We start from the raw sequence: 24,692 nt of genomic DNA on the forward strand, positions 1-24,692 counted from the left end.
GGAGCCATTTCTCAGGATGAGCTGGTAATTGCGATAAGGGTGCAGGCATGTTCACAGCTCCTGGATTAGCCCATGGCCTTGGTGGTGGATTTCCTGCCATTGTTGGAGTATGAGTAGGAGGAGGAGTTGCAGTAGTTGAAGGTGGTTGGGTAGAGGAGGATGTTGCTCCTGTACCTGTGTGAACCACGATCTGGAGTTGAGGGATGGATGAATGGACTTGTGATGATATGGATGGGATGGTAGACGAAGATGATGATAGAACCTCACTCTGAGATTCTACTGGTGTTTTCCTAGCTTTCTTACGACTTGGTAAAGGAAACTCAACTAGTGGGATTCCTAATTTTTTGCTTTGTGCTCTAGTCAGTCATTGAGATGGGGTCAGATGAGAAGTGACACTACCTTGGGAAAACTCAAATTCTTCTTGAGATAGGGAAATTCCCTGTAACTTATGAATTAAAGTTTGTAACTCAGGAGGATTTGAAGAAGAATGATTTGGCTTGCTTGGGATTTCAGTAATGTGCTCTGTATTTTTCTTTTCAACTTCTGGTTCAGTGATGGAAGATTTGGAATGCAAACGAGAAGTTGAGGGTGTTGGTGAGGGATTTTTACTCTTAGAATGGCGTGAAGATATAGATTTACTTGCCATTCACAGTCAGGCCCTCCTTCTAGCACCAAAAAATCGGGTCTACAACAAGGGGGATGACCACCCGGTCCAGACCTTAAAGCAGCTCCTTTTCCTTTGATAGCACTTGAACTTTTGTTGCTTTATCAATTGTTGTCGAAGCGTATGCTCCTGCGATCTGAGAGAGCCTAGTTAGATTTTCCGATGGGTCTGTAGTTGGGTCCTTCCAAAGAACATCTAGAGGTTCATCCTCTGGAGCGAGCATGGCATCTATTTTTCTTTTCTTTCTTTGCCTCCTGACAACAACCTTATGTTGCGGGCTATAAAATACGTCTAGAGGAGGAATCTCCTCTATCTTTAGTACAATTTCAGATGACAAAGCAACAGGAATATGCTTCGTTTCCTGAGTATTAATAGCCCCTTCTACCACCATTTCTATGGTTGTCTCTCTTAGGTTTGTCAGTGGCTCTGCGCTCTATTCCTCAGTGTTGATTAACTTATTAAAATTCTCCCATTCCCCTTCTAGATCCACTACAAGTGGCTTTGTTGGCTTTGTAAGGGGAGTGGGAACTTCAGCTTGTTTCAGGGACAAAACCTGTTGGTCAGGCTTTTCTGTAGATTGAGTTGTGTCTTTAATTGACCCCTCACTTCTGTTGTGTTCACTCTTGGACTGATCATCGGACTTTTCAGCTGATTCTTTTTCGGAATTTGATTTAGACTTCTCTTCTTTTGAACTTCCACTTATGCTTACACTGGGAGTAGGCTCCCTTATTGGTTCAATGAGCAATTGGTCCAAAGGGACCTTTGTTAACCTCTGTTTTCTGTAATTGTCAAACTTTTGAAGTTTTTCTTGGTCAAACTAAATTTGTGCCATATGTAGAACCTCTCTGAAAGTGTTCTTCTGCAGAAAGACATCGTCAAAGGGATCTTCTTCATTGGTAAACACTTTTATTTTAACCATTGTAGTAAAATTACTTACAACACCAAAGGGATCATACTACCTCCCCGGGAACTTTGGTAGTTGTAAACATAGCATATTATCAACCTCTTTAAAAGCATGACCTAAGTCAAATAATGCAAAAGCTCTGCATACTACAGGAAATGGAGGCCAAATGGCCTTTTTAGAATCTTTCAGTACTTTGCTCATTCCCCCAACACCACAGGTCTGGTAGGTTATTTCCCTGGCCATTAATTTATCAAGGACGTAAAAAGGAAGCACATGGGGTGAAGCAATGCTGCCAAACACCCTGATGTATGTGAACAACTCCTCTCCAAACCACCTTCCCACAGGGAGAATGTCAACTTTAGCTTCTGGGGAAAATTTTGGGGCGTCTCTGTTGTAGAGCATTTTATGAATAGGGAGCATAACTCCATGACAAATCTTGTAGAAATGTGGGATGAAATTGGATTCCCACAATACTTTGTGATAAACCTGAATGGGAAGCGGATTTTGTACCGTCCACTTCCATCCCATAATAGGAAAATCGGAGACAAAACAAATGGCATCCATGACATAGGCACTTAAAAAGAATGGAGGATAAACCCTTGAAGTAAAACTTCTTTTAGTTCGATATCCTAAAATAGCAAAGGCTAAATTATCTGATAAAATTTGGGCCCAATCCATTATGGTGGCATTGGTAGCCGCATCCAATAGAGGTAACCACTCTGATGAAAACTTATTGATGTCTGGTCTCCCAAATAGTCTACACAACATTGCAGCGGCAAAACAATAAGGAGAAGAAAGAGAGCCAGTGGCGTACATACCGTTTTTATCCTTCTTTAATCTTTCCTCGTTGTTCGACCAGTGCTTTGTACATTCTACCAAGTCTTCGTTCTCCTTGGCAAACTTCTCTACAAACTGCTTGTTGTAGCTAGCCTGGGGTTCTGGCAAGTGATACATGCGTCTCAGATTATTTGGGGCAAATGACCCCATGACTTGCTGATTGGTCGTCTTGAACTCTCTATCAGATATGTCTGCGTGATCTATAATCCATTTCACCATATCCATGTAGGGGAGTATCTTTGGCCTCGCAGCAATACAGTGTAGGAACGAGCATGCAAGCTCAGTTAGGGATGCTTCAGAAGAGCCGCGTCCATCTGTTGTAACTGTAACCTTCATAATTCTCGGGTTTTCCTCTTCTAACAATTGGTACATGGCTTCCCAGGTAGATATCCCTACATCCCTAGTACAGGTGGTGTCTGTGAATAATGGAGTCATTTTTGTTTTCTCAGATCAGTGTTGCGGGGGAGCGCCCCCCCCCCCAATCCCGCTCCCAATCCGCACTCCAAGTAGGAGCGGGTCGGGAGCGCGCTCCCGGTAAAAAAATTTCCACTCCCTGCCAATTTCGGGGGGCGGCTTCGGGAGTGTCGCTCCCGTTGCTCCAGGAGCGGATTTTACAACCCAGGAGCGATCAGGGAGCGAATGCTCCCTACCGCTCTCAGAGCGAGGGAGAAAATCGGCGGAAAAAATAAATAAATAAATAAAATAAAATCGGCGTCAAAAAAATCGATTTTTTTTTATAAATTGGGGGAGGGAGGGGCATAAGGGGTTCATTGTGACATTGAGAGTTGAGTGAGAGGCTGATTTGAGAGAGGGAGATTGAGAGTGTGAGAGTGAGGACTAAGGAGCAAGGAGAGAGTGAGACCGAGAGAGAGTAAGGTGCCAAGGAGAGAGCAAGGAAAGAGCAAGGAGCAAGGAGCAAGGGGAGATTGGATGCATTTGAGGTAGGTTCGCCGCTCTACAATGTTGAATAGAATGTTTAGCATTTTTTTTAATGTTTATTAAATTATTCCTAATTTCTAAATAAATAAATAATTTTTTTGATATTTCGGTTTCCCATTCCCATCGGGCCATTCCCATTCCATTTTATCAAATTTTGCAGATTCAAAACTACAAATTTCAAACATCATGGTTATATTTCTTGGCATTTTCTTCTTCTTGGTTCCTTTTTTGGTTATTATGGTGTTGGAGAGTAGGAAAAGGAGGGTCCAAAATGAAGAAGTGGATGAAGAAGGGGGACAAAGTGGATTTGATGAAAACCCTGGTGAGGAGGAGCTGGAGGAGGGTGAACATGATTCAACTCAAAAAACTAAACAAGACCAAACCCCATTGTGGAAATATGTTAACAGGCCTAAAGCGGGGAAACGGGGTGGAACCACTAAATTTCATTGCCCCCATTGCAACAATAATTACACAGGTTCATACACCTGTGCCAGAAAACACCTCTGTGGAAAAATGCCATGGAATGGAGATAAACAAATAGGAATCAAAACTTGTGCAGGTGTGTCAGCAGCAGATAGAGCCAAATACATAAGGAAAGAGGAGGAAGCCCAATACAAATCTAAAAAATCAAGGGGTTTCTTTGAACCAAGCTCACAATCACAAGCATAAAGAACTCCTTCAGCATCCTCCCAAGGCAGTGGATATGGAGGCACGGCGTCACCAGTTTTAAGGCATAGAACCATATCAGATTTCCTTGATGAAGGGTGTAGGAATGATGTGGATTCAAAAGTTTACAGGTTTCTCTATGCATGTGGGATGCCATTCAATGTTCTCCGCTCACCTTATTGGCACGAAATGGTTTCTGCCATAAATGATGCCCCTAAAGGATACAAGAGCCCTGGGTATGACAAGGCAAGAACCGTTGGACTTGATCATGAAAAAGCAAAAATATCACATTCTTTGAATAGAATGACAAGTTCTTGGACTGACCATGGGGTGTCCATTGTGTTTGATGGATGGACAAATTTAATAGGCAAGCCATTGATAAGTGTTCTTGTTGTGTCTGTTAGTGGTGCCATCTTTCTTTCAGCATGTGATTACTCAGACAAGTTCAAGACTGGCATCAACATTACAGAAGCATTACTTGAAACAATTGACCGTATTGGGCCATACAATGTCATCCAAGTCATCACTGATAATGCTTCTGATTGTAAGGCAGCAGGAGCAATTATTGAAGATAAATACGCCAACATATTTTGGTTTGGGTGTTTGTGTAACAACCCATTAATAAAATTTTAGACTTTAAAACTTTATAAATATATATATATATATATGTATTAAATTTTATAAAGTATATGGTTAGACTTTATAATATGAATTTATAAAACATATCATTAAACTTATATAACATATATATAAAGAAATGTTATAAGATATATTACTTAACTTTATATCATATATAATTTAAATGTTATAATATATATATCTTAAAACTTTATAGCATTTATAATATAAACGTTATACAAATGTGTCATTAAACTTTATAACATTATAATGTAAGTATAAAGGTATCAGTTATAAAACTTATAACGTATGCTGGAAATGTTATAATCGTAAATATCAGCTGCCCTAAAAGAATCTATACATATCCCAGCCATTAATAAAAGTCGGTCGAACCTGCTGAACACTTATTACTGAGCGTTGGGACAGTAAGAAATATCGGGAGCCATCAATGCGTGGGAGGCGGTGGCTGCAAGTGGGAGGGCGGCCACCGCCAGGTCAGGGAATAAATAGCAGAGGCCTGAACCGGAAGTGGGGGGAGAAAAACGAGAGAAGCATAAATTCATCAACAGGAAACCAGGAGAAGGGACTTATCAGTGGAAGAGCTTTAAGTGGTCTGGGTTCTGGGCACGGAGGGACAGAGAGCCTCTGTGGAGAGCTTTCTGGATTGAGCAACCAGGTTGCTCTGTCTGGTTGGGTGGTATTGGCCATCTCGAAATTGGGTCAAAACAGCCACGGCATCACCAGCAGCGGGATTGCCAGTTCAGTAGCAGAATCGGAAATCAGCTAGCAGTTCAGGTATGGGCAGATTACAGTTTTATGCATTATTGTTTTCCAATTTTATGAATATTTATATGTTTGCTGTAATTCGAAACTTGGGCACTACAGTTTGGTTCACACATTGAACCTTTTGATGCATGATGTTGTTAAGAACAAAAATGAACAATACAAATGGATTGGTGATTTGTACAAGAAAGGCAAACAAATGATAAAATTTATTACAAATCATAGCAATACCCATGGCCTTTTCCGCAGTCACTCAAGATTGGAGTTGTTGAAGATTGCGAGGACTAGATTTGGTAGCTATTACCTCACCTTCAGGTGCCTTTTGAAGGTAAGAGAGTCATTGGCTAGCATGGTATCAAGTCCACACTGGCAGGTATTAAAGGAAAGGGCTACAAATGCAGCTGACAGGCAAGGTTTTGAACTGGTGGAGGAGGCCGCTCTTGATGGTATGTTTTGGGCACGTGTGAGGCAAGTATTGGATTTCACCAAGCCCATTTATCACATGATTCGGTTTGCAGATACAGATAAACCAGTGATTGGCGAGGTGTATGAGCAGATGGATACCATGTTGGGGCAAATAAAAGATTTTGTATGATCCCAACTTGTACAAACTGATTCACAATTTTGTGTGTGTATGGTGGAATAAACTTAATCTTCTACTACATTGCTTGGCGTATATCCTTACACCAAAATACTATACATCTTGGTTAGGCCAACCTGCACCAGGGGGTGGGGTTAGGACCAAACCCCACCTAGATGAAGAGGTATCTAAAGGATATTTGGAAGCATTAGAAAAGTTGATACCTGACAGGGAGGAATGTGCTAGTGTGTGCCTTGAAATAGGCAAATACTTCAGTAACACTGGTTTGTTTGGTACCTTCCATGTAATGGAAGACAGAGACAGATTTGATGCTCTCACATGGTGGGAATCATATGGCGGCCATGGACTTTTGCCAAAATTGGCAAAAAAAGTTCTATCACAAGTTGTAAATACTTCTTCTACAAAGAGGTGTTGGAGCACCTACAGCTTCATACATAATGTGAAAAGAAACAGACTCAATGAAAACCGGGCAGAAAGCTTGGTTTATGTGCACTACAACTTGAGGTTGTTGAGTCATTACTGTGATCGGGCTTATGAGGATCCAACATATAAAATTTGGGACAACCACCCAGAGGATGACAATTTGGAGGATGGCACTATACATCTTGAAGAACTGGAAGAGGAACTTATAAGGGAGGAAAATGAAGCAGTAGCCATGCCACCTCCACCATCAAGTAGCAGTGCTCAAGTTCCGAGTCTTGTTCCTTTGTTGTCGCCACCTCCATCTACACCCTCACGTGGAGGGCATGTGCCTTCTGGTTTTGGTCGTCGGTCAGTACGGGAGACTCCTAGAAGACCACCACGACCTGCTCATACATTAGACTCTCGTGGCAAGGGCCACATGCAGTAGTAGATAATAGATTTACAGTTTACTTGTCTTTTCTAGTTTCTATTAGTTTTCATAACTGTTGAGTCTTGACTCTTGACCCTTTCGTATCATAATGATATTTTTTGTAAACAATATATCACTGTGACAATGAAAGTTTGAAGTTTGAAGTTGGCAATTATAACTCATTGGTAATGATTCTGAATTATGAATATGATGCTTCGTGAAAGTTGTTTCATTTCATTTCATAATTCATTTTATAACATTTCAATTCATGTTAAGTTGTAAACAGTGAGATATTATTTCTTGTAATGGTTAAACTTAGCTTACAAGTACAACTTTGGTGATCAATGATGATAAATGTTATATATTGAATTTTCAATTTTGAAAGCTTGAAGTTGAAACTTTAAGATTGATGAATCATGATTCACGAGACTCAATTGTGGACGTGGTTGATGAAGATTATAACTTCTAGATGATTGATGTTATATGGTTCAATGATCAATCTATGTATTTTTATGTTTTTTATATCTAATTCATCATTCTACATGTTTTTGTTGACATATATGTATCAAAATATAAAAAATATATATATTATATAAAAATTGCTCCGGGATTCGCTCCCAAACCGGGAGCTTTTGAAAATGTCGCTCCCGCTCCCAAGTAACACAGTCTCAGATGCAGGTGCTTTGCCTTTCTTCCCCATTTCGTCATGTATTACGCTCTACGTACTCTTCCTGAAAATTTGCAAGCAGAGAGCAAGGATATGATAAAGATGATAATGAATACAGGAAACATCAATAGAAAGACAAAAATAAGGTGACGGGAAAGCTTTAATTCTAAAATCATATCAAAGATATCACCTTGCGTCAAATGGTCCTTTACCCTGATCTGAATCGTTTTCTAATAAATGACCACTAATGGACCGTTAAATTAAAATTTAATGTTCATAACTTTGCATCGAATGACGGAAAGTACTATCATAGAACTCTGAGCCCTTAGATCTGCGATAAAAGCGATTTTGCGATTTGCTTTGCAATATCGCAAAACCTGCTATCGTTAGAAATCATCGTTTCGTCGGGCGACTGCAATATGCAATTTGCGAGAGGCTTATCGCATTTCGCAATATTTGGGCATTTTACATAAAGTAGCGTTGCGGATTTTGGAATTTGCGATGCGATGAGGTTGTAAGACTTTGTGATCTCGCATTCTCGCGGATCGCATTTTCGAGGAGTTACTTTTATAAGAGATGCCCGCTATGATCTTTTGCGATGCGATAATATCGTTTTAAAAGTGGGTTTTTCAAAGCTTTTCTTAATATTCGAGACTTTCCGCTTACAAAGCTTTTCTTAGGTCTTGTGGTCATATAGCACTTTTTATAAGGTAATTCATAGTTTGTGATGTTTCATGCGCTTGGAGTAAATTTACATGTTTTAGCAAGTTCTACTTTGATATCTTGTTTTATTCTAAAAAACAAAAGGCAAAATTAAATGCTAAGATTTGATTTTTTGGAAGGGTCCCCATTTATTAATGTTATTGCTAACATTAATAAAAAGGGGGGTTGTTGATGGTCACAACAGATGTATACCTTTTCCTTGATGAAGTAGACGTCATAACCCTTGCCTTGTAGTTGTGACACGGAAAGTAAGTTCATCCCCAATCCTGGCACATGCAACACATTTGTGGCACGGAACCACTCGCCTGATTTTGTCTAAAAAACTATGGTACCCTTTCCTACTGGAGTACACTTTGCCTTGTTCCCCATGGTGATCTAAAAGTTCATCTTCTCTTCGCGATATTATGAGAAACACTCCCTATATGCCGCGAGGCTCCACTTTCTATATACCATACTTTTGATGATGCAGCAGTAGTCATGCACGCCACTTCTTCCAGCCTAGAAGCCAACATGGAGAAATCGAAATCTCTCTCTCTTGTGCAATCTTCTGAAAATCTGCGTGAGTCCCCTGAGGTGGATGCCTCTGCATCGTGGTCTCGACCCATAACTGATTTTCCCTTTCTGTCTCTGATTAGTTCCTCTGATACCATGTGAATATTCTATCACTGCAGCTACTAATTTATTTTTCCTACTTATTTCATCATATGTTATTCATGAAATTATTTCAACAAACATTAAAATAAATATTGCTGCAGATATCACGCTGTAATACAGAAACAAACATATGCACACATTGACACAGTTATTTTGGACTAATGGCCCCGTAGAAACCCAATGTGGGAAAACTGGTGCAGCAAGGGAGGATTTTATTATTCAGCAAATTTCTTGTACAACAAGGTGCCAAACTGGCTTACCCACAGATAGACAAACTTCCAGCACTTTTCTAAACCCAGTGTAGGCCCTACTGACCTCTGCTACAACCTGAAACCCTATGCGTCAACCTGAAACCCTATGTGTCAGCCTACTGAGGCTTTGCGCAGCCTCTCTGGGCTTCTGCGTCACTCCTGCAGCCTCTGCGTGGATGACGCAGGCCGTTTTGGCTCTGTGCAGTCTCTGCTACCTTTGGCTCTGTGTCTACCTCTTCTGCGCTGAACACCTGTCTCTTTGTTCCGTACTTGCTGCCTCCTGATTGCTCTCCAGACCACTGGTTCAATTTCTCAGCAAACCCCGCTCCAGAAATTGAACTGACAGGTCTCCCTCAATGTGTTCTCCAAGTGCCCCTCAAACCTCTTCTTATACTTCTTATGTTGACATCTCAACGGCCGAGATTAAGTCCCTAATCAACGGCTAAGATTAGATTTGGCTTTATCCATGTCTTTTGGACCATTCTAACACAGAGTCATATTAATACACATTAATATTTTATTTTCCCTAAGTTTAGACTTAGGGACTCCATTAAAAATATTAATTATTTTAATATATCCTGATCTGCTTAGAATCTGCCCAAACTCTTTCTGGGTATTGGAGATCTTATGTGCCCCAACCTCTCCACCAAATTTCGTGGCTAGAGCACATTCGATGCTACCCCAATTCAACACAAGTGTGATTCTTTGGACTTCTAGAAAGTAGCATTGTCATTAAAAGTGACATCCCTACAAGTTTCAATAGAACATTGTCCTAGTACATAGACCCTGAAGGCCTTTGAATTTTCATTGTAGTGAACAAAAGTTATTTTCTTCCTAGAGGGCTCCAACTTCATCCTTTTCTCCTTGAGCGCATGAACATAAACAGTGCAACCAAAGATTCTTAAATGTTCAACATTGGGTCTCTCACTTGTGAAGACTTCTTTGGGAGTCTTGTAATCCAAAATTTGTTGTGGACATGTATTTTGAACATAAACAATTGTCTTTGAAGCTTCTCCCCATAGAAAGATCGGTAGCTTGATCATGAAGCATGGCTTTGGAGGCTTCCATAATAGTTTTGCTCTTCCTTTCGGCAATTCCATTTTGTTGAGGATGGTAGGGAACTATCAGTTCCCTCTTAATTATGTGAAAAATTGGAAGCCCCAAATTTCTACTGCAACAATTGATTAAGTTCCTTCTATTTGTTAATTATTGAACAAATTATTTATTGTTTCCTACAGTAAACACCGAAACTAATACACTGCAGCCTTCACCATTTAAATAAAATGCGGAAACAAGAAACTGAACAAGAAAGAAATACACAACACATCTACACAGTTATTTTTGGACAAATGTCCCCGAAAAAACCCAATGCGGGAAAACCGGTGCAGCAGCTAAGGGTTTTATTATTATGCAGTAGTAATTTCTGAATACAATCTCTGGATGCCTTCCTGGCTATCCAGTACAGAGAATATCACTGACAAAGAGATAAGTGAGATTACCTCACACTATCACTGGAGATCTGACTAATCCAGCCACATAATGACTTGCCCCTTGTTGCCTTTGTGCTGCCTCTGCACAGTCACTGCGTCAGCCCAGCGTCACAGCGTCTAGGGACAGCGTCACTCCCTCTGTTGATCGATTTGCCTCCCAGGAACTTTGATTTTCACCTCTCGGTCTCACACCCCGGCTTCTAGCTTCTGATATCGATTCCTCCAGCAAATTTTCGGACCTCCTCAAGGCTTTTGTGCTGCCTCTGTGTCAGCCTATGCTGGCCAGCTTAGCCACTGCATTGCCTCTCCCGAATCTCTTTCTGCCTTCTCTGCTAAGTATTCCCAGATTAGGAGAAATCTCCAACCGGAACTCTCCCTGCCCCTCACTACAAAATATCACTTCGAAATTCTTTCTGGCAGCTGCTCTACTTCAGAAAATCAATCTTCTAATCTTCACTTGATATTTTCTCCAAGTGCCATCGATGTCCTTCTTATAATCCTCTAGTTGAGAACCAATGGCCCTGATTAGATTCTAATCAATGGCTCAGATCATTTGGACTCGATCTCCATATTCTTCTAGAAGTTTCACCCACAGTTCAATTAATACCCTTTAATTAATTTAATTTCCTAAGTTTAGACTTAGGGTCCCATTAAAAATAATTAATTATTTTAATAAAATTGTCTCCGGTGGAATTTCCGAAAACGATTTCTGGGTATTGGAGAGTGCATGTGTCTAAGCCTCCCTACAAATTTTGAGACTTAGAGCACATTTGATGCTACCAGAAATCAACACTCCCTCTTAATGAGAAATGTGCTCTAGTAATGCAACCTGCTAAAGCATCACCCTGCTCTGTAACATCTCCTTCTTTGTTGTTGATGCTTGACATCATTGCCCACCAACTAATGCGCAAATGTTGCATTTGTACTGTTGTTGGCCCTGCCATTGCCAACACTACATCTGTACTGCAACTCCCTCTCAAATTTTGCATCTGTGTTGCTACTAGTACTGCCACTGCCAACACTACATCTGCACTGCAACCTTCTCCAATTGTTGTTGCTACTGCATCAGCAATGGAAAAACATCCCAAATTACTGAACAAGTGTTCAGTATGATGCATCTCGTTGTTGGAGTCTGACTGTTGCTAGTCTCTACGCTGACCCTCTAAAGCCTCTGCATTGTTGTTGACCTCTGCTCTATGCCAACTGCACTGCTGCCAACTCTGCTCTACGTTGTTCAATCTCTGGCGCTCCTAGTGACTACAACTGTCACTCCGGCACTCCTCTGCACCAACTGACACTAGTCCATCCTGCTACTTCTGATCTGGGCTCCGGAAGCAAAGAATTGATTCGAGAGGTGGGCTCCTCAAGGATCTTGCCCATTTGTAGTCCTTTCGAACTACAGCTCTAGATCACCCCACCTCCCTGCTGGAGGTATCTGGGTTGTCATGGAAAACTCCTCCTCCTCGATCTTCGCGGGTGCAGCCTTCAGATCATGCTTCTCATCTTTGTCTTTTTTTCTGAGAGGACATTGTTATGCATAGTGACCAAATTCACCGCACCCAAAGCATTTAATCTTCAAGACGTTCTTCTTCCGCCTTCATTGCTCCTGTTGCCCCTTGGATGTGAGGGTTGCATTCTCTTCCTCCTCCTTGGGCTTCGACCCACTGCTGCTGCTTCTGTCAAGTTTACACTTGACCAAGTCTCTCCTCAGCTCCTTTTGCTTAAGAGTTGCCCACATTCCTTCCCAGACCGGCAAGTTCATCCTGCCCATGATGCTCTGGACAAATACTTGCCACTCCTCTGAAACTGAGTTGAGGGCCAGTCTTACCATCTTGGAAGGCTAAGGTGTAGACCCCACAGCTCCTAGCTCATCTCGGGTCTCCTGAAGTTTTGCAAGGAATGGATCAATGCGCTCACCCTTCTGCATCTGCGTGGACCTCATCTTCTGCTCTAAGTATATCTTCCGTTGCTCAGAAGATCCTTGATACAACGTCGACAATGCATCCCACATCTCCTTGGCAATCCCTCTGCCAGCGATGTGATAGACCACATGATCCTTCACTCCATCAAGGATCATTCTCTTTGTCTTTTCCATCTCTCCCTTGTACTTTTTGAGTGGATCTGGATCCGCAAGCACAACTACCACATTGTCGACATAGGTCTTGAGAAAATGTTCATCTAGAAGGCATGACATCCTTGCCTTCTAGATCACATAGTTGGATGCACCATCCAACCGATCTTGATCTCACAAACCACTAGCTGCCATCTCTGCGAATCGAAAAAGTTGAATGACCTCCTCTCTCCTACTGCTGCTCAACAAATGAGAATTCGAATTCCCTGGCTAGGAATTCTCTAAGGAAGAATTTCCCTCAAGTGTCTCTTCTTCCCTCTGATGTATTTCTGCCCGACAACTGCCTGCAGAAAACTGTGTCACACCAGAAACCGTCTTCGTTGAAGCTACTGTTGCGCTGCTCCTTCTGTCGCTATCAGATTTCGATCTAGAAATCCTACCTCTTTGTCAACTCACTCAGAGAGAGATTTACCATGAAAAACTTGCCCTCCTGGCTTGAACTGTGCAATCCCTCTGGGGATTCGATTTGTTGCCTATGCAGCACTTCGACTTCCCTTCTTCCTTCGACACTGGGCTCTTCCGGCACTACTCTCTTGTTTCACCTGCAGCTCTGATACCATGTGAAAATTTGGAAGCCCCAAATTTCTACTACAGTAGTTGATTAAGTTCCTTCTATCTGTTAATTACTGAAAAAATTATTTATTGTTTCCTACAGTAAACACCAAAACTAATACACTGCAACCTTCACCATTTAAATAAAATGTGGAAATAAGAAATTGAACAAGAAAGAAATACACAACACATTTACACAGATATTTTTGGACAAATGTCCCCAGAAAAACCCAATGTGGGAAAATCGATGCAGCAGCTGAGGGTTTTATTATTATGCAGTAGTAATTTTTTAATACAATCTTTGGATGCCTTCCTGGCTATTCAGTACAGAGAATATCATTGATAGAGAGATAAGTGAGATTACCTCACACTATCACTGGAGCTCTGACTAATCCAGCCACAGAATGACATGCCCCTTGCTGCCTTTGTGTTGCGTCTGCGCAGTCACTGCGTCAGCCCAGTGTCACAGCGTCTAGGAACAGCATCACTCCCTCTACTAATCGATTTTCCTTCCAAGAACTTTGATTTTCACCTCCCGGTCTCACTCCCCGGCTTCTGGCTTCTAATATCGATTCCCCCAACAAATTTTCGAACCTCCTCAAGGCTTTTGCGCTGCGTCTGTGTCAGCCTATGCTGGCCAGCTTAGCCACTGCATTTCCTCTCTCGGATCTCTTTCTGCCTTCTCTGCTGAGTATTCCTGAATTAGGAGAAATCTCCAACCGGAACTATCCCTGCCCCTCACTGCAAAAGATCGCTTCAAAATTCTTTCCAACAGTTGCTCTGCTTCAAAAAATCGATCTTTTGATCTTCACTTGATATGTTCTCCAAGTGCCCATCGATGTCCTTCTTATAATCCTCTAGTTGAGAACCAACAACCCAAATTAGATTCTAATCAATGGCTCAGATCATTTGGACTCGATCTCCGTCTTCTTCTAGAAGTTTCACCCACAGTTAAATTAATACCCTTTAATTATTTTAATTTCCTAAGTTTAGATGTAGGGTCCCATTAAAAATAATTAATTATTTTAATAAAAATGTCTCCAAGTGGAATTTCCCAAAACGATTTCTGGGTATTGGAGAATGCATGTGTCTAAGCCTCCCTGCAAATTTTGAGACTTAGAGCACATCTGATGCTACTAGAAATCAACAAATTACAACACCCCTGCAGAAAGCAATCATCTCCTTGGATATGTACTCTCCTCCATTATCAGATCTCAAAGTATTAATCCTTCTTCCTATAGCATTTTCAACATGTGACTTGAATTCCCGAAACTTTTCAAATACTTCATCCTTGGATTTCAAGAAATAAATGCATGTTTACAAAAGTAATCATCAATGAAAGTAACATAGTACAAATGACCACCCAAGGACTTGTCAAACATAGGCCCACAAACATCAGAATGCACAAGATCCAAGATTCATTTGGATCTACTATCGTTGCTAGTACATCGTCCTTTAACATTTTTTCCAAGAGCACATCCTTTGCAAACTCCATCATGTCGAATCTTAATTTCAGGTACACCTTTAACAAAGTCCTTCATTCTAGACAAAGCTTTATAATGAACATGAGTGTACCTTCGATGCCATAGTTCATAAATATCAGATGTGTTGTGTATCAAGGCTTGAATTGAGCAACCAAGGAGACAATATCGGCCTCCAATTCGTACATCAATGACTTTGATAGATTCAAAGGAGGATTCCTTCCATACTAGAACTTGTCCATCAATGAATGCAATTCTATACCCTTTGTCTTCAAGAGATGAAATAGACAACAAATTCTTCTTCAAACTAGGAACATATAAAATATTGTTAATAGAGACATTACCTCCCGAATCCAATTGGAAGGACGATGAACCAATGCCTTTGACTTCGTACTTGCCATTGTCTCCAAGCTCAACCCTTTGAGCTATCTTCTTTTCAACCAATTCAGAGAGGTTCTCATGACTTATAGTCATGTGCCTAGAGGCACCACTATCCACCAACCAAATTTCATCATGACTTGCAATGGAACCTATAAAAGCAAAATAAAATGAATATTCATCATCAGAGTCTTTCTTTCTAGGCCTCCTCTTATGAGATGGTTCATAAAGGTCAACTACAAAAGCATGCTTCCCTTTCCTTTTTCGATTGTCATCCTTTTGAGGATCATTCCTTTGATAATCATTCTTTTGAGGACACGTATTTTGATAATGACCATATGCTTGTTAACGATAGCATTGAACATTTGTCTTGTCTCTTCTATCTTGAGAGGGAGGAGGAGGCCTTCTTTTTGGAGCAGGTCTTGAATTAGGTCTTCTACCTGTATTTCTTTGAAATCTTCCAAAATTTCTTCTACCTTTGCTATTCTTTGAGTGGGCTGCAAAAGCTTGAGAATATTCACTTGGATTTGGAATCTTGCCTCTAGACATGAGCCTAAATTCTTCTTGAGTGCAAGCAACCCATAGCATGTAAAATGTAGGTGCATTTTCTCTGCCACTAATGCTTGCTGCAAAAGAGTCCAAAGATTCAGGCAAACCAGCCATTGCTACAGCTACCAATACTTTGTCAGATACTTCATCAATAGCTTTGAGTTGATCTCTTATTTGAGATATTATTACGAAGTATGATGCCACAGTATCATTCTTTTTCATCTTGATACCCAGAGCTGGCCCCTTAGGCTTATAGATTGATTGATATTGTTGATTGTATATAATCCAATAAGGATATCATACATCTCCTTGGAAGATTTGAGATCAGCAATATAAGGAACCAGATTATCCCTAACAGAGTCCACAATGATGCTCATAGCCAAGATGTCATCATCATGAAACTTGTCCTTTCTTGCGTGATCAACCAGTTCAGTATCTTTTCCCAAAACAATACCCAAGACCTTATTCCTTGCAAGCACTAGGTCAATCCTAGTCTTCCATGCCGTATAGTTTTTAGCTCCTTCAAGCTTATTCTTTGTCTTCATGAAGGAATTCATGATGAAGATGAACAATCAAAACAAACGATGTAGAATCCCAATGCTCTTCAAAGTGACCTCAATGCCCTTTCCCTTCACCAAAGCTCTAATACCATGTTGATTTTCTAGTGCAATCAAAACTAGTGCAATTTTTCAAACTGATAACTACTTCCAGTGATACAATTAAACTTCTTTAGAGCATTCAAATCATGAAGCAGTTATACATTGTAATGACCGATCTCGAATCAAACAAAAGGTGATTATTACCATGCATATGATAGCTACATATGCATGCATCACATGCATTGCGCTACTATATATACAAACACACACTAAGTGGCTATGATGACTATTTAAATATAGATAAACGAATTAATTATTGAAAGTACTAAGTAAATACCTAACTCACCAAGACATAAAGTATATATAATGATTGTGGTACTTAATGTGGTTACCGCTATCATAATACAAAACTATAAAATATTCTACAAAATAAACAAGTAAATACTATATATATATGTTATACAAATATAAATATCTCATACAAAATAAAATGTAAACTTAATACCTATTAAAATATAAATATAATATCCATATAATACATTATGCAATATGACATTTATGTGGATATTTAAGTAGGGATTATTAAATGAAGGATCAACAACCTTGAATTAAGTAAAGGGAAAATGATATTTATGATTTTTTTTTTCTGAATATGTTTAATTCTATTATCTTACAAAGCAAAAATACAAAATAGAGTACAATGGGCAAGGCTATGAGAATTTGCCTGTCAGCTCTTGCCTTGCCCTGTTAACAGCTCCAAAATTGAAAGGAGTCAAAATTGGAATTGTAGCTGGACATTGCCGACACAGTTACATAACATAAAAGGACTGAAACACCAGGGCCATGGATTGACCCAAACAAAGACAAACACGAACAAAGACAAACAGACATGTGGACACAGACCAAAGACACCTGAACCATTACGGGTTACACCTGAACATTTACATTCGACACATTGACTGATATAATGCCGCCACATAGCCGAGAAACACAACGAGATCGCAACAAAAGAACAGAGAATACCGGGGCGCATTCAATCTTCCTCAGTAGTCTGGGGTGCCTCTGCAATTTGACACCCAAAACGGAGCGCGTCCTCTGAATCTGAAAGCTGGATGACCGCATCTGGGCTTCCCTCACGGACTGGCCTGCTCGGACCGGCAAAGTCAGCATGCGTAGAAGGGCCAGCATCCAGTTCACGGTTGATAGCAGGGCGCTCAAGCTCCAGCACGCGGTCACGCCCAGGCGCCATCCAACTTGGCCCAGGATCACTACCATAATTCGTCCAGCCCTTTCCAGCTCCGACCGGAAGGCACGCAATGGGGGAATTCTCCCTACTGGAGCGCTGCCCTTCCGGCAGAGGCTCGACCTCCACATTCTGCGTGGCTCCAGGCTCAACAGCAATCGAGACAACCAAAGTGGAATTAACTTGCGGGCAGGGGAGCCTATACCTGAGCATGGGGAGCTCCCGCTGCCCCTCTTCAGAATTCGGGCTGCTACCATGCTGCCCCCTCTCTTCTTCAATGCTTCCCTGGAGTCTTTGTGGCCGCGAAGTAACCTCGAGGGAGGAAGAGGGCGAGTAGTAATCATCCTGCGGGAGAGCCCTGCCTTGAATTCCCCCTCTTCGGGTGCCCATTCGCGGTCTTGCTCTTGACATGACTGCGCCCTTTCCTACACAGGCACTCTGAATTTCAACAGCGGACAGAACTGTTACCAGCCCCAAGAACACACAACAGCGCCAAGGTCCGACCCCCACGCCCAGAATCAACACACGCTGCACGAACCCACACCAGCTCCAGGTATCAACACCAGACTTGCAAACCGGCGGCACTTCTCTCAAATTCTCCTTCCCAATGCCTTCTGAGCGGAGCAGGGTCTCATTGCTCGGCTCCCTCATACTCTCCTGCAATACCATCTTGCACAGCTTTAACCTCATCACCACCCCGAAGTCCAACACCTTCCCGCGAGCCGAATGTACAGGCATTAATGCCTTCCTTCCTCTGCCTTCAAGCGTAATAAAGCCCCGCAACGCGTGGTACATCCGGCCTCCGTGAGCATGCCACCTGCCCACGTGATGGCTCGTGCCATTCACCGATCCCCTATGCACCCGCATCCGGGAAAATGATATTTATGATTACCAATAGCAACCACGTAACTTAAAGGAAACTTGTCTCTGATTGTGGTAGATGGCAAGCAAGAGACAGTATGAGTTTATTATCCCTGAGATATTTATGCAGAGGCGGTGCATGCTTTATGGCAAGGAAGGAAACTCTTGCATATAAGGAGGCGAAAGGGGGAGCCATGGAAGGGGAGGAACAGGAGGAGAGTTGTAGGAGATGGAAATGAATCTAGTTTGAGGGATGAGCTTGGGGCTCGATTTTGAATTGAAAATTGAGAAATTTGAGTTGTTCTTGGAGTTTTGGGCACAGGGGCCAGTGGACTTGATCTCGAAGTCCTCTGGATCTAGGAATTGCACAAGTTGATCCTAGATAAGTAGGGAGGAATCGGTTGGTTTGGTAATGAAAGCGTAAGACTCAGAGCAACATGATCGACACCGAATGGGAGAATCAGTAGCGGAAGCAACAATAACCCAATACGTGTTCAAATGAAAAACCAGGTATTCTTCTGCATCCCAATTATTCAATCCCAGCTTAATTGAATGTATGAGTAAGTGGAAAAACCTAATCATATTTTTCTACAATTCTTGATTTAATTCCTAAATTTAGGGCATATTTTCGGCAATTCTTGATTTAATTCCTGAATTTAGGGCACAGAATTTGTATTTCTGGTTAATAGGTAAAAGTGGGTATCACATACATGAAAAATTTAAACCATTAACTTCTTCAGTAGAGCAATAGAGATCACAGTAATCAATAAGTCAAGAGACACCAAAACTTAGGTCAATGACCAAGGTACACGAGGGAAAAATCCAGAAATATTTCCTTATGAGAGAGCATTCAATTCATCAAAATGTAGATCAAAATATTCCAATCAAAATTCCAATATTTGGCCTCAATAATGCCAAGTCAAACTAGTCAAAGGAGAGAGAAAATAGTCAATGTTGGTCCAAGTCAAAGTTTGCAACAGAGGGGTCGAATTCTGACCTGAGGCAGTTGGTCAAAGGGACGAAATTTGACTTGCAATACTATTGAGAAATCTAGGGCATAGCAATTAAGTGATTTCTCTTCTATTAGTAATTGCTTGTGAGTGCTTTTTACTTCTTTAGATTAGGATCTTCTTTTACTTAGGTTATAAGTGTTCTTCTTCATCCAACAGCTACCAATGCATAAACCTTAAAGAGACAAGAGACACAAAATATAGGCTATTAACCAGGGCCAAAACCTCTCACTCTTGAGAGGAAAACCCTAACAAAGTCTTCTTCTTACAGAGATTCCAATTGACGAATACCAAGACCAAGACCCTTGACCTAATTCCCACTCTAAGACCAAGAAAAAAGTTCCTTTGATGATAGTCAACCTTTTGCTCCTTCCTTTGTCTCGGCTCCTCTTCCACTTCGACCTCCTTCTACTTCAAACCTTCGGCCTTCTTGAATTAGGTCTGCAATCCTAATTCTAACTTGTACATAAGACCTTTTTCTTATGCCTTTCCTTCACTTGGGATGGAGTCTCCTACTAGCTTGACTCAGCCTTCCCTTATGACTTGAACTTCTCTCAACTCGGCTACCCAAAAGGACTATTGTTCTTCTTGGCTCCCTCTGCTGCAACTGATCTTTTGCTACCTCATGTATGTAGAGGATATAAACCCAAAAATAGACCTGAACAAAACTCGGATTATACTCTTTTCCCTTTCACTTGATAATGAGCTTCCTCGCTGAACTTCGCACCTTCTTACTTCAGACTGTATGATGATCGAAAATTTGTCTCAGAAATGATGCCAAGCAACCCTATTTATAGTTGTTTCCTTGTCAAAATAAGCCGACTTGTTGGAGGGTGAGCCGACGTGTCATTTGGAGGAGATCTTTATTCTATTTTGTAGCCGACATGAAGGAGAGGTCTTGTGCTTGTCTTGGAGGGATTTTCATACCTATTAAATGACTCATATAAAATGTAACATGCCCAAGAAGGGTCCTTCTTACATGACATAGACTCAATTTGACTTTTATGACTAGATGACTTAATCCTAAAGGCTCACAATGGGAGCCATCACTAAAATAAAATTCCTTGCTCATGAAACCCATGAGACAAGCATTACAATAATAATTTTATTTTTCTTCTTTTCATCAATTACATAAAATCACAATTACACGTCTTTATGAAAATTGAACCTAGTTACACTAAAAATTCTCGTTTAGATCACAGGAGTTGACTTGTAGTCAACCCTCGAACAACAAGCCCAAAATAGAGATATAAATTCAGTCAAACCAGTCAACAAATCACAAATGAACTCGACCTCCAAGATTATTCAAAGATTCGGTCAAACTTTCGCAGATAATCCAAAGTCAACTATGGTTAAACCAAAGTCAAATAGTTGGTCAACGCAGATCAAATCTTCTTCTTTCTCTTTCGCATGCGTGGTCTTGTTCTTCTTGTTTTAGATCGACTTTGATGAGTCGAGATGGATGCCAAATGAGGTCAATCGATCTCCAATTTATATGTTTGGTAGGAGGAGGGTTTTTAACCAAAGGGTCAAACCCATTCAATGAGTGGGGTTGACTTGAGCAAATGAGGCCGACTTGGTCAACATAGAAATTCATAATTTCTCCTTTGATTTTCCAATGAAAATACTGACCGTAGCTACCAATTTTCAACATAACTTGCATCGTGGCCAAATTTTTGACATGCAAAGTACTTGACTTTGCTCATGTCTTGCTTTCCAGCGCTTGAAGTACCCTTTCCTCCTGTGTTCTTCTTACCCTTGCCATTCAGGCAAGGGCAAGGTTCTCATCATCACTCTTAGAGTGGCTCCCATGAAGAGACTTCTCTCAAGCATCCTCCTGTATGAAGTCATCCCATAACCTCTCTCAAGTTCAACTAGGTAAGTGCTCAAGTGTTATGATACCTTCGACAAAGGATGTCAATGGCTTGGAAAAACCATTCAGGGAAGTCCTCACCAACTTTACATTTGTCACAGACTCCCTAATTGCAACCAACTCATTATGGATCTGTCTGATCCTAGTGAGATATGTTGTAACTATATCTAACTTGGACATCTTGGTGTTCCTTAGCTTCTCCTTCAACACCATTTTCATGTTTGCATTGTCACTCTGATATAACTTAGTCAAAGCCTCCCACATTTCCCTAGCGGGTTTATTTCTGAAAATATGAGGGTTCACATGATCTTTCACCCCATTCAGAATGATTATTTTGGTTTTCACATCCTATTGGTTATGGATGGGTAGTTCTGCAACATCAGTAGGAGGGATGAGTTGTTGATTTGCAAACTCCTAGATCCCATTTTCCATCAACACCGATGTTATCCTCCCATTCCAAGGACTGTAGTTGGAAGCACCCTCCAACCAAATTTCAAACCTTAACCCTATTGCAGCCATCCTTGCAAACCCCCAAATCAAATAGTCAAAACCTCAAAATATATATTGTTGGAAAAAATAATAGTTTGTTGTCGTAAACCCTTTTGGAATATCGATCTTTCTCTCATAGTTTCTAGTGCTCAGATACCATGTTAATTTTTAATACTAGGTCAGGTTTATTTTTCTTCCGCAATTATTTATATGCAAAATTGATTTTACTCTAATAAAATTCCAAAAACTGTTGTAAAATAATTGCAGTATTTAAATTTCAGAAATAAATTGCAGCAGAAATAAAATAGGAAATCAACCACATGAACAACAAAAAATTTTGCCCAAACAAATCTTCCTTCACTTTATTAAATCTACAAAATTAGGGCATTGACCCACAGAGAAATAGACAAAAATTCAGCACACTTTCTGCCTCCAGAGAGATTTTGCCTCTAGAAATTAGGCCCTCCTACAAAATACACAGTCCTAGCAAATCTTGGCTTTCACTTGTAAATAATTGGCCTCCTCTTGTATGGCCAATGCACTGTGAAACTTGGCCTCCCTTCCTCCACATGGAACTAGCTGGAAAACTTGGCCTAAAAACTTGACCTATCTCTCCAAAGTCCCAGCCTCCACAAATTTCTCTTCCCTAAAACCCTTGTTGCACACAGTTCCCTTCTCTTCAGTCATTGAGCATCTCACTCCTTGGAAAAATCACTCTCAATCACAATGTGTCTCTCACCTCTCCCTCAGGCTTTTTTTGTAATTTCATAAAGTCAAATCCCTAAACCTAATCTCCTAAGTGATTAATGACTAGGATGAGATCCTAAGCCTTACTTGAGATCAATGGTAGAGATTACATCTAAGTCACTTAATAATTTAACTATACATCCTTAAAAACTTGGCTTAATAATCAACGTTAAGAAACCATAATAATCACATACTCCTCTCCAGCAAACACCTAAAGAGGTAATCTAACATCTTTTGCATGCTAAACATCAAGCCTATGCAGAAGCACCTATCCAAGCTAATAACATCGACATGGCAGTGGTCCAACAGATCTAACTATTTGTTGAGCAATCTGTAGATAATATTTGAGCAAACCAAAAACTGTGTAGAACAATATGAAAGAATATTGTTGGAGCAGCAATCTAGAGTGCAGAATCTTACGTATCACATATGAATTCATTATTCTCCACAAACATCTTATAATGTAAATTGTTCATGATGAATTGCAATATGTAAATCAGGAGCAATATGTAACCTTGATGGGAGAGAGCATTTCCTTTGGTGGTATCTTCTTGGCCATACTTGCTGGATATAGATTTTTTCTGCATTCTCGAAATGGAATCACTTTATGCAAATGATATCACAACCATGGACTTGCGATGGACATAATATGAGGCCATTAAGACCATAAGAGCTCACCACATCAGCAAATCTCAATTGTCTTGCAAAGCCATCTACCTCACGAGCTCTTTACATAGCATAGCACCAACATCACATACTATTGCTACACATCTCATGGATCACTACCAAGGTGTTATTATGCCCTTAATTCTATGGATTAGCTATCAAACTCTTAAGATCAAGGGGGTTTGATACCATGTTAAACTATGCAATAAGACACAAGACAAGAAGATTGGTGGAAAAGGCTTAAGTCGTTCTCGACCATATATTCATCCAATGATACCAATATATATTACATGGTTGTAAGCACCTCTAGGTTTAGATGCGTTCCCACATTGACAATTCGTTAATAGATAAAGATGACAACTCATAAAGAGGTGATCTAGGACATTGTGATTGTCTAAGGACTCACGAGCTAACACAAGTGGGGAGTATTTTTTCCTTCAGTCACCCAAGATTCACACCTGCTTGGACAGCTGTTGCGTGTGCTAATGTGCATCCACAAACAAGAGCATAAGCACAACCATGCAACTTGGCAATACATGAAACTGGGTGGGCACTATATTAGCTAACCACTTTCACCAACCTGACAAGCCACCAGTGACAGCTACCTAACTTTCAATTAGTATACTTGCTTCCTCTATTGAAAGGGATGAAGAGTCGTGAAAAATAAAGCAATTAGACTGGCATTGAAGTGCACCGTCCTCAACAAGTACTGCATTGAGATTTTAGCAGATTGAGAGGTTAAATAACTCATATAGAACTGCAGGAAATTATGGTCTTCAATATCATCAGGGTTTAACTCAGTTGATTAAAATAACGCAAATAATTTGTCTGGAAGAAGCTTTATATCTACATAACTCTTTTCGTTGTTTGCAGGTACAGATTAACCCTTTTCGGCAGCCTATGAATAAAGAAGATACTGTTTTACACCTTCCAACATATTCAAATTGTTTTCTTTTTGGAATATGTTAAAATGTAAATCCAACCTATACGGAAACGAAATCACTATGCATTCCCATTATTTTTCAAATGGATGCACTGGTTGGGTTTAGAACCGCAATATATGTTTGATTAGAATCAAGGCATGTTTATCTATTGTGTTTTTTTGGTTGAGAAGCTCGTCCATGCTCTCTATGCAAACATTATGGTGTAATAAATCTACAAACTCCTTTCAGCACGCCTCAAAGCTGATGCATTTGTGATCTAGGCATCATTCTCCACTTTCTTTGAATGACGATATTTAATCAAAATTCCTCAGAGTAGGTTAAATAACAAGAATACAATGGCAAAATAGGGTGTATACATGTTATGCCTTTTATCGTGTTAATTGAATTGCCTATGAAAAAAACCTTAAATTTCATAGCATCGTTTCTCTAAATGGAAGTATTGTTCCTAAACTCATCCGAACAAAGCTAAAACTTTTGGATTGCCGTGAAGAAAATTTGGCTCACAAGGAATCATGTCATGAAAGTAATTTCAATAGCCAT

The 24,692-nt window shown here is 40.5% G+C and overlaps 1 protein-coding gene across 2 annotated transcripts in view; it reads left to right on the forward strand.

The window, feature by feature from the left end:
* LOC149261004 (zinc ion binding protein) overlaps positions 1–24,194 on the forward strand; it is a 449,429-nt gene extending 425,235 nt beyond the window's left edge. Inside the window, exon 11 of one of the 2 annotated variants that reach the window (XM_089421537.1) lies at positions 24,088–24,194. In XM_089421537.1, coding sequence (XP_089277663.1) covers positions 24,088–24,177 — 90 coding nt within the window. In that variant the 3' untranslated portion in view covers positions 24,178–24,194. Of the gene's footprint in view, positions 1–24,081 lie in introns of both variants that reach the window. The other variant, XM_089421534.1, reaches the window with a different exon arrangement.
* Positions 24,195–24,692: the final 498 nt, after the last annotated feature.

The sequence above is a fragment of the Pinus tabuliformis genome, chromosome 6, assembly GCF_031772625.1.
Source record: "Pinus tabuliformis cultivar Carrire ecotype Pingquan chromosome 6, CPIR1, whole genome shotgun sequence".
Taxonomy (NCBI): domain Eukaryota; kingdom Viridiplantae; phylum Streptophyta; class Pinopsida; order Pinales; family Pinaceae; genus Pinus; species Pinus tabuliformis.